At 42.6% G+C, this 11491-nt stretch overlaps 1 protein-coding gene across 1 annotated transcript; it reads right to left on the reverse strand.

Annotated features, from left to right (window-relative positions):
* Positions 1–10474: 10474 nt before the first annotated feature.
* Positions 10475–11285, reverse strand: LOC149008720 (abscisic stress-ripening protein 3-like). Its single transcript, XM_089160668.1, has 2 exons — positions 10948–11285; positions 10475–10819 (listed from the first exon to the last, which is right to left on the reverse strand). Exons 1-2 carry the CDS (start codon positions 11182–11184, stop codon positions 10637–10639), a joined length of 420 nt encoding a protein of 139 aa, XP_089016794.1. The 5' UTR covers positions 11185–11285; the 3' UTR covers positions 10475–10636.
* Between the last annotated feature and the right edge of the window lie 206 nt (positions 11286–11491).

Below are 11491 nucleotides of genomic sequence, written 5' to 3' on the forward strand. Positions count from 1 at the left end.
GTCAGGGGTCTATCATGTACGGGGGAGCACTGTACCTACCTTGGCACCTTGTATTCATTGTTTTGTTAACAAAAATATATAGTGGGGCCGGAGACAGCTGGAGAGGTTCTGCTTTATTTGGCGGAAAGCGAAACACGATTAGGAATGCCGAATGCCAAAGAAAGACAGGACTGGTTTTATTTGGTGTTCCGTTACGGCAAAATTAAATAATATTTCAACACGATAAATGATTGAACTCCCAATCAAACACCACCCAATACTCTCTCTAGTCGTTACTTCCTTCATGATAATCAAAGTGACGGATTCTTTCATGTCTCGTATCGGTCGGTCACGGTGATTTTAAGAAATATATCGTCTCATATTAAAATATTATATTGATATTTTTATCAAACAGTTTAGTACTAAAAATTGGAGTGTCGGTGGTGGGAAATAGTGTGGGACACGATAAATCAATAAGGTCATCGGAGTTGGGTGGGCCATGCCCGATGGGGGTAGATGAGTAAGGGCCGCAGAGATATGATCTTGGTGAATGGTGGGGCCTACGTTGAACAGCTTTTATTCATTTATTAGTTGGGGATGGACACAGCTGGAGGCTGCTTTATTGGGTGGGGGAGCGAAACATGTACATAAAATAGGAACTAGAATTTATAAAAAAAGAGGGAGACAGGACAGAGAACAAAATACAGCTAGAAAATGGATTTAATCTAATATTAAAAGCCGAGTCAAACCCGGTTAACATCATTCTGGTTCAACTCCGGTCCGAAAATGGGTCATATTTAGCTATTATTAGGTTTCACTGATGAGCTGTTGGCCACCAAATAATTGGACCATCGTGTTGATTCTGTAATTGGGCCTGCGTCAAATTTGATGAGCTGGGTTGGCAAAGCAGATAGCTAAAAGCCTATTAGCCTAACTTCGCCATCTTTTAATTGCTTTATTTTATAATGGTCTTTAATTAACTAGTCCGGATTAATAATAACCAGTCATTAATTAATTGCGATTTAATATTGCATGTCGTATGCATGAGATCCCAAAACAGTAACGCATGCAGATTTTTTGCATTCAAGATTGGCTGCTAGGCATTATAGGCAGGGCATCCAACGATCGGACGCTCTTTCTCATAACACTTTTACTATTTTACCCTCGCGTCTGATGATCATAAACAAGTATTATACAATGAGGTTATGGTTTGAAACAAGTAATTAGGAGAAAATTAACCCCTTAAATAGTCAACTCGAGTTGACTCTATTATTTATTATGTTACATAATCGATGTTGAAGAATAAACCATGAGATAGAGCGGAGGAGCACGGCAATTAAAGTCTGCATTTTCCAACCCTAATTTTCTAAATGGATTCATGTTACCCACTTTGACTAAAATGGCCACTTGCAAGTTGCAAGTGAGGGTGTAACGGTAGTAAGCAAGGCTCTCTCAGTTACCGTTATGTGTCGGTGCTTTGGAGAAAGGGAGAGGAAGGGGCCCACCGGGGGGGGGCCCCCCCGCCGATATGCGCCATGTCGCTGGGGGCGTCGACACCCCCAGCGCCCGACATCGCGAGAAGTCGGCGAAATCGCCGACTTCGCGATAAAGGGCGAATCGGGCGAAGCCGAATTCGTCGAATTTTTTTAATTTCTCTCTCTTCTCTCTCTTCTCAGAGCTCTCTCTCTCATTTTTCGCACTTTTCACTATATTTTCGTCCGATCTTCGACATCACGGGTACATCTTGCTTCCTTGTTGCGGATAGTCACGTTGTTTCTGTCGATCAGTAGCCGTTTCGCACAGATCTGAGAGTTTTTTCGTCAAATAGGTAACCATTCTTATCCAAGTAAATTTTCACAAAATGCATGCTATATGATGTTGGATGATTTTGAAATTAATATATGTTGAATACCATGTGACGATCTACGATTTCACGGAGTCGGAATTTTTTTCCGCAAAGTATTTAATTTTTTTATTTTTGTGGGTAAAAAATGATATTTTGATTATCTTGTATGATTACTTTTTAAGTGATACAGTGGTTGTATGATGATAGAAAAAACATATGTGGAACTCCGTGAGCCGATCTATGGACTCACGGAGTCGAAATATTTTTTGACCGAAAAATAAGTTATTTTATTTTTCAAAAAATATCCTGATATTAATAAAAATATCAATAATTATGAAAAATGCAAAAAATAGGGAAAAATGGGGGGAAATGTTTTGAAAATTATGGAATAATTATATAAGTATTTTTCAACTGTTGGTTGTGTTGCCCATGTGGCTTCATCGCCGGTTTTGATATGGGCAGCTATTTTTATAATTATATCATACATGCAATATTCATAATTTCATATATGATTGTTTATATGTGTATAAAGTATAAACAATTATAATGATGTTGTTATTTGTTAATGTTATTTGAATGCAACGATCATCATGTCTCGCTGGTGGGAGTCGAGGGAGGAGGCGGGTCTTCCCGGGTGGACGAGGACGAGGGACAGGGACAGGGTCAAGGACGAGGGTCGGGGACAACCTGAGAGATCGAGCGGTAGGAGGGGAGGACCCGACCAGCATGGCAATATTGTACGGCTATTGATGGAGACAAAAATAAAAGCGAGTGTAATTTTTGTCACAAAAGAATATACTCGGGTGGCATCGGTAGGTTCAAGGGTCACATCCCTGGGAGTTCAAAGGATGTGACTAAATGCACGAGGCCCATCCGGATGTAATCAAGTTACTCGAGGGATTTACAAAAACAAAAGGGGAAGAAGAAAGATGATCGAAGGAAAGTCAATAGAGCACTAGATGATGCGGTGCGGGGGCCGTCATCATATGTGGATGATTCGGATGATGATAGGGATGTTGATCCTGTTGATGTGGACGAGAGATCGGGGAGGAGAGGGATATGCGGCGGGCCATGGCGAGAAGCGACGATTGCACCATCGGGGAGCGGGATATGGCCGAGCTAGAGCTACGGGAGCTGGTCCATCTAGGCCTACGGGGGCTAGACCTTCGATTACGGGGGAGGGGTGGTGTATTTGGCATGTTTGGCGGATCACGAGTCGGCGGGCCCCTCATACATCGAGGTTCGGACCGTTCGGTGCCACTACCACGGCAACCATCGATTATCCACGCCGTCCGGACCCGACCATGGAGCAAGATCCCGATACATTCGGGAGAAAAGGGGCCAAGCAGCCCAAGATATCCGGTGCATGGAAAGGTATGGCAAAGAAGGTAAAGAAGGCAATGTCAAAGTGGATTTATTACAATCACATCCCGAGCAAACACGGCCACGGGGTCCATACTATACGAATATGATTGATACTATTGCGGCGGCGAGGCCACGGATATAGTGGTCCCAACCCTACGAGTTGATGACCACCCTCCTTCAAGAGGAGAAGCAAGAGCTGCAGGAGTATATTGATAGTATGAAACCCTTTTGGGATACTTATGGATGCACCATCATGTCGATGGATGGACCGGCCCGACGAGAAAGTCCATCATCAACTTCATGGTATCTTGTGATTGGAGAAGCTGTCTTCTTGAAATCGAGTGGATGCTCTTGGTCATACGAAAGACCACGAGATATATCATGGGTCTCCTGCAGGATGTGATCGACCGGGTTGGTAGGAAGAATGTGGTGCAAATTGTCACCTGACAATGGCTCCAACTATAAGAAGGCCGGTGAAGTGTTGATGGCTTCACACGATTATAACCTTATGTGGACACCTTGTGCTGCACATTCAATTGACCTAATCTTTGAAGGACATTGGAAAAATCAGCATTGTCCACAACACCGTTGAGAGTGCAAGACAGGTAACCAACTTCATCTACAATCATAACGTTGCTTTGGCAATGATGCGGAGATCATGTGGAGGTGAGTTGGTGCGACGGTCGACAAGATTTGCGACAAATTTCGCGCCTGAGCGACATGCAAGATAAGAAGTGGGCCTCGGATCCATGTTTGCATCGCAGAGTGGTTTGATTGGGGATCCAAGTAAGATAACTATCTACTATTTCATCTTATAAATTATTATATTTATATATGAGTTTATGATTATCTTGTATGATATTTATGTCATTGACTAATGAGTTTGTGATAATTAGCACGACCAATGGGGCGCGCACGAACACAAATCATCGATGATTACGGAGATGTGTTCGTAGTGTTGCGACCATAGATCCTATAGTAAAGGTCTTGCGTATGGTGGACTCTCCTGAGGGGACCCACTATGCCACACTGTATGCATCCCGAGCGATGAAGGATGCTATAAAGCGACAAACCCTAGAGGACATCGGGTTCTTAGATATTGTCGATGCACGATGGAAGACTCATCGATGCATCCTCTTCATAGGGCCGGTAAGTAAATATCGGGTTGTTGATTTGTAGTTGTAGACTTGTAGTCTTGTAGACTTGTGGGCTTGTAGAATTGTAGGTATTGGTACTTTGGTAGTTGGTACTAATTTTAAGCTTTAATTATGCAGATATTTTCTAAACCCTAAGTATCAATATAGTCAACATTTAGGGTTGGACACAAACCTATTGGATGCCCGATACGGGTGATAACGAAGTTGGAGCCGGATGAGATGGTCCAATCATTTTGCCACAATGAGGTGAGACATTGGGAATTTCAAACGATTAGTGAGTTGTATTAATTGTTTAAATAATTTAGATAACCAATCAATACTAATGATTGTATTATTGCAGATCAAATTGTTTAGAGATGATTTGGGTCTTTAGTGGAGCTGGTCTGTACAGGGCAGAGAAACCATGGATCCAGGTTAGATACTTATATAGTTAGATCCTTAGGGCTTAGATGCATAAATGTTTTGAGTCTTTTGACTTTTGAGTTTCTAACTTAATGTTTTTGTGATAATGCGGCTGAATGGTGGTATTCATGGCAATAGTCATCAAACACGAAGATGCGGGATCGCCGACGCCCCGGATGTGAGAGGAATGGAGACAAGCAGATCCACCCCGAGGAGGAACCGGGGGAAGCCCGCAAAGACCCGAATTCACAAATATGAGGGAAGGCGCAAATGCCGGGAGCGGCCGAAGAAAGGCAATACATCAACCGATGATATATTGATGTCGAAGATGACAAGACCCCACCGGGGATGGGACGGGGGAGCGGAGGACCAACGGAGGGAGGCGACAGAACAGCCAAGCCGGGGGTAAGTGGGTGAGAATGGCCCGAAGAGGGTCGGGACATGGAGGCGGGCGGATGAGGATTGGATGATGGCACCGGGCACGGAGGAGCCGGGGACAACACTCGATGACACACTCCGCCAGCGGGGTGGAGATGATGATGGTGGTGGGGGGAGGGTGGTGGTGGTGGTGGTGGTGGTGGTGGTGGTGGTGGTGGTGGTGGTGGTGGTGGTGGTGGTGGTGGTGGAGGAATGGAGAGCGATACATGTTCCACACCGGAGACAGGAGCCCCCACCCAACCGGGGAGTCAGACAGCCACCGGGATTATGATCATGGTGGTGAGTATCAGCGTGGTCGTCAATATCGATACGAGGCGAGCCACCATCGAGGGGAGGCGGCCATGACTATGTTAATCCTGGGATGCGGCGATGCGTCAATGGGGTCCATGAGCTTGGATGAGTCCGAGGCTCCACACCGGGTTATTGGCCTACGGGTAATTATGGTGTCCCTCCCTCCTTCGGATGGACGGTATGATATGGGAATTAGTAACCCCTCTAATTCTTCGTACATGGGAGCTATGGTGTCCCCTCCAGCTTCGTATCATGGGAGCTATGATGTCCCTCTCTCTTCACAATCGAGTCATTCGACCAACAAGGGCACGATGGCATGCGAACGTCCTTGGCCCTATTCTCACTCCCTCAAATTGGAGTCTCACGGCGCGGAAGATGACCGCTATAGAAGCTGCGGTGAATGATTACTTAGACAATTTCAATATCGTATGAGATGGGATGAGTATGTGAATTTGTTGGGGGGCATCAATGGAGACAGACGAGCGGAGGAAGACACCAGGCACGGACGGAGGCGAGAGTTTCAGATTTTATATGGTTGGATGACTTTATGTATTAGGTATTTGTACAATGAATTGTAGACTTATATGATTTGGTTTTATGAGTTTTTAGGTTTTTAGTTTCGGGGCTTTCGTCCGCGTATAGTAAGACATGGGTCGATTAAGAACATTAGTTTAGGTAATGTTTTAGATCAAAATAACACTACCAATGTGTTTATTACCTCAAATAGGCTACACATCAAATTTCAGGTCAAAAACCAAAAAACCCATCAAACGGGGTTCGATTCATGAACCCTACCAAAAGTCGCCCGACTTTTGGCGAATTTAAATATCTACGTTACATTGGGCAAATCGCCTGCATTAACGCAACTTAAAGATACCCTCTCTCTTTCTTTCTTTCCCCAACAATATAAGAACGTTAGCTCCGGTGTAATCTTGAGCTGCTGCTGCATTAGGGTTTTCAGAATCGGTGGATAGGAGATTATCAGGAACAATTTTGATTTTGGATTCGCAGAGGTTGGTTTTAATAGATTGATTCATGGTTTTTTAGGTCACACTTAATACAAGCTGATGTTGTTCCCGTCTTTCCTTACTAAATCTTTATTCTAAGAATGATATTTCTGTGTCTTACAGTTTTTTATTTTTTTTATTTTATCAAAAGTGTCATTCCTAGCCACCCATATATAGCTTCCAGCAGACAACAAGAGATTGCACTGGACTTCATCTTTCTCATGCCTATCCTCCATCGAGATGTGCTGTAGTATTGTAAAGCTATTGATGAACTCTAGGCTCGACCAAATGTGTGATGTAAGAGAGATTTCTCGCAAACCACGTTGCCCTTGCAAAAGCACAAACTCAAATAATGTGGTAAAAAAAAACTCCATCTAAAACACACAAAGAACGCATGAAGGATCCACATGAAAGTGTCTCTTGCCCATCCCCTCGCCCGAAGCTAAACCACCCACGCAACCCCACCATAAAGATTGTCTAACTTTTGATATAGTGAAGGCATTGAGGCTAGATGCATTGGAGAGTGGTGCTAGTAGTGCTTTGTCCTCCAATTGACCTAGCTGGTTCTTGATCCGCGAGACCCCCGGCCGCCCGAGGGGCCCACAGCGAACGGGAAAGATGCCGATCATCCAGACCAAAAGCGAACAACGCCGAATAGAATCATCCGATAGAAGGTCAACCGAGAAGGGACCAACGACAAGGGCAGACAGGAGAAACACAGCCAACAGGACAAAAGCGCAAGGAAAGGGGGGCGGGGGGGGGCGCTGCCGGTCGGGGGCGTCGCTATGTGTCAATCTCCTTATAAACTTGGCGTTTCATTTAGAAAGTTCCTACTCTTTTTTTCTTTCTATTTTATTCAGTCAATACATTTTAATTACATTGTTTTTGGACTGAAGGGGAGGGGAGGGGGGGGGGGGGGGGGTAAGAACCATTATATTCACAAGTCCTTGTTTATTAACAGTTAAACTCAAATACTTAAAAATAATCATTTTTGTTGAACCTTCACTGTCATCAATTTTCAGCAACTAATTGTTTGATTGTGAGCTTTTGTTGAATCTTTCTTTCTATCAATTTTTAACTACTCCTGTAACCAAATTCATACCCTCCTCCACCTACTTTCTTAAAACCTTTTCTCATTGTTGATTCTTTTTTAACAGCATGTCAGAATTAATCATCATTTACTCAAAAAATAAAAAAATGTAAAATTTTATTTCATCCTACAAACAAAAATAAACAAAAAAGAAGGCTAGGATTTAAAACCTGATGCTTGGTGTAATTCAACCACAATTGAGAATTCAATATCTTTCTTCACCTTTTATATTTTATATAGATCAGTGACCACACTATCATGTACATCTTTAAATCATGTTCACATATTTACTTGAAATGTTTTAATATTATTTATTAAATTAACTCTTCAATGATTTTGCTATTAAAGACCATATGGTGGTCCTTGCAATCTCTCAGGCCTTTTCATTATTTAAAAAAAGAAAGAAAGTGATAGCAAGTGAACTACTCCCATCATCTGTCTTCGTGTTTGTTAGTAATCTTCTAGCAGGTTTTAATAATTCATTTTCCAATTTTGTGGCATGAATATCAAGCACAATAATCGAAAAGTACAGGACCGTTATGTGGAATTTCGGACCGTCGATTTCAATCCGACAACTAGAATTGCATCACATGATTGTCTTACGCATTAAATGCGTAGGACTGAAGCAAAGTCCCACAATAATGGGTGTTGTTGGAAAAAGAATCTTTTTTCACTCGGGTCTCATTTTGCAATTTCTCTACCAAAACTTCAAATAGGTTAACTTGGGCTTGGAGAAGGTAAAGCCCACGTGATTCTCGAGCTCACTAATTCGTGTAACCAGGATCTTATTTATTGGTTACAGTCGATGTGATATATATCGATAGTCTCTCTATTGCACTAAATATGTTGGCCCGTACGATATAATACTCGATACGAGATAGTACATCTCTTAAAATCACCTAACTTATACAATACTTGATACCAATACTTTAAACCTCGATGTACCTCCCTTCTTTTCATTTTCTGTTGGAATCAAATGTAGGACCTGTGAATGCTGCTAATGCACCGGATAAAGACTACTACTAGTTAGTTGACAATGAAGAGATAGCATGCATTTGGGCCAGCAGCCAGCTCATGAAGTTGTCTGGGCCATGAATGATACTTAAATGGGCTTAAATATGGATTAAAATGATGAATGATACTTAAATGGGCTTAAATATGGATTAAAATGATGAATGATACTTAAATGGGCTTAAATATGGATTCAAATGATCGTAACATTCAGTTGGTAACCATCTGACAACAAGCCCAATTGGTCTTCGCCAACTAAACTAACCCTTCCAGTTCTAAAGCAAAAATGAGTTTTGTTCGCACCTGCGTGTAGTACAGTTTTGCGACACCTGTCACGAAAAATATCCAACGTTCAGACGAAGAGGTGAAATGGTAAATAAACAGATTAACTTTGGAAAATTTTTAAAATTACAAAAACTAACCCGATTGAATTTAAATTTACAAAATGAGGGTCTCTTTGACAACCTGACCTGTTCGTTCCATTTTCACCGGTTTCCATCTTCTCCGTCGGGGCTCCAACTGCCCATAACCGGAGGAAGAATATCTCTGGACAGAGGACTAGCTTGCTTCAAGATTCACCGGAATTCCATCCTCCTGTGATTTAGCAGTTGGAGTTTCAGTCAATCGGACAGAAATTGGTCATGTACAGGCATGCAATCTTGTGAATCCTGAATCTGAGCCATTTCGGCGACATCCGGATTCGTCGATCATGATATTCCATCCAAACCTGCAACATTGATGCTCGGCGAGAGAGTAATTGTGTCGTTACCGGTGGATTCCGCAGGGGAATTAGATCCATTGTTACTACGGAGTATCATTATACGTTTTAAACCGTCGACGGCGATGTAACGGCTGTAGAAGAGTCCTGGAAAGACAACGTCGACACTGTTGACACGGATTTGGTTCGAATTCGGCATTGAAATGAAGATGTGATGGTGAGGAACAATTGTGGAGAGAGAATAACCCGAGGGAAGAGAACAAAGAAACGACATGGAAAAACGGCCAGAGAGCAGAATCTGTAGGAGCTTCCGGAGAGGGTTTCGTAGTGGATATCCGATGTAATCAAGGCGTTGCCGAAGAGTTCGTACCCTCTCGATCTCAGGCCACTCATCATCGCCGAGAATTCTCGTTCCAGGATTCCGTCGACGCCGATCGCTGATGCGAGGTTGGACGATCGGAGAATTGATGCCATTGATCGTAACAGAGAGGTACGTACAGTTCCTGAAATTTCTTGGTCCTCTGATCTCGCTAGGGTTTTATTCCAGTTTCTGCTTTAATTTCTTAAAACAAATCGCTCCACTTCGAAAATAAGGGCTAACTTCCTGTGTTTCGACTGTTTAAGTTTGCTAGTTTCTCCAGAATATATACTTAAAAAAGCTCACTGTAGTAAGTGCTCTGTTCCCAATTTTTTTTTTTTTATTGTTTTTTAAATGTGTACCTTTTTTGGGGACTCCACCCTCTCTAGGTGGTGCAGTTCAAATACAAAATGATAGATATTTGATTAGCTTCCATAAACCTAGTTAAATCAAAATTTGGATCTTAACCACTCTGGTTTAACTTCAGCACTGCACATTGTGTGAGTGTATGACTGTAAAGGTAGGATAGAGGAGATATGGTCTTGTTGAATCAAGTCTATTGTAGGATGGTGCCTATACATCATGAACAAGTTAAATCAAACCTTTTTAAGCTATCTCATACTAAGATTGTCCAATCCCATCCCTAGGCACCAACCATTTCTTGGCAAAAGTCTTGAGGAAGTGTAATGGAGATGATGCAGCATCAAATGAATTGCAATTGAAATGCAAGAAGGTAATGATGGAAGGATAGTTTTTAGTTAATTAAAAGTCAAAAGGATAAACATACAAGGAGGAGAGAAAGCCAAACCGAGTGCGTAGAGATCCATCAATAAAACAGAAAGGAAAACACATCACCCACATTTATCTTGGAAAAACCAAACTGCACGAATCAAAGGAAACACACAGCAGCAGCAGTAGTAAACTAGGAATAGAGATCTAGGATCAATAGAGAGAGAGAGATCTAGTAGACGACGCTAGAAGAGATGGTGGTGTTTCTTGCCATGGGCTTCCTCATCTGCCTCCTTTGCTTCTTCCTTCTCATGGTGCTCGTGGAAGGCATATCCTCCACTCCCCACTGCAACCGCTGCTGCGATCTCTTCTCCAATCTTGTGCTTGTGAGCGTTCTCAGGGTCTTTCTTTGCCTGGTGCTTCTCGTGCTGCATCAGAGTACGTTTTGATTGTTTTCAATTCAAATTCACCACAAATGATCAATAAACCTGATCACAATACACTAGTACAATTCTGTTTTTTTTTTTTTTTTTTGTTAACTTAAAAAAAGACTTACCAGAGCAAAAGCACCAGCAGCAATAGCACCTAGCTCACCCATGTGTTCCTTGTGCTTGTGGTGTTTCTCCTCCTTCCTGTAATCCTCCTCATCAGTAGCAATCACTGTGGTCTCAACAGCTGAGACACCGCCCATGCCATCATCTACGTAACTAGTCTCAGAATACACGGCCTCTACGGGCGTCTCCTCCTCCTTGTGGTGGTGGAAGAGGTGGTGGTGGTGCTTCTCCTCGGCCATGTTAGTTGAAAGGAATTAAAGATGAAAAAAGAAAGAACTTGGGGTCTGGGGACTCAATGAAGTAAGTCGATGAAGTTGAGTTGGTTGTTTTGATGGTTCAGAGAGACCTTAGAAGGCCCTATTTATAAGGTTTTCTCCAAGGGAAAGCGCTAGCTCAGCATCTAAAGGCCCGATTTCTTGGGAGCAGATCGCGGATCTTAGCTACAACCGTCAAAGAAAGTTAAACAAGTAGTTGTGAAATTCCAAGGAAGTTAAACTTAAATCCAGTCCCAGGAATCTTCTGTTTCATAACTTTTGCAGATCTAAA

Source organism: Hakea prostrata, chromosome 7, assembly GCF_041222555.1.
Source record: "Hakea prostrata isolate BN-2017 chromosome 7, UWA_Hpros_2, whole genome shotgun sequence".
Taxonomy (NCBI): domain Eukaryota; kingdom Viridiplantae; phylum Streptophyta; class Magnoliopsida; order Proteales; family Proteaceae; genus Hakea; species Hakea prostrata.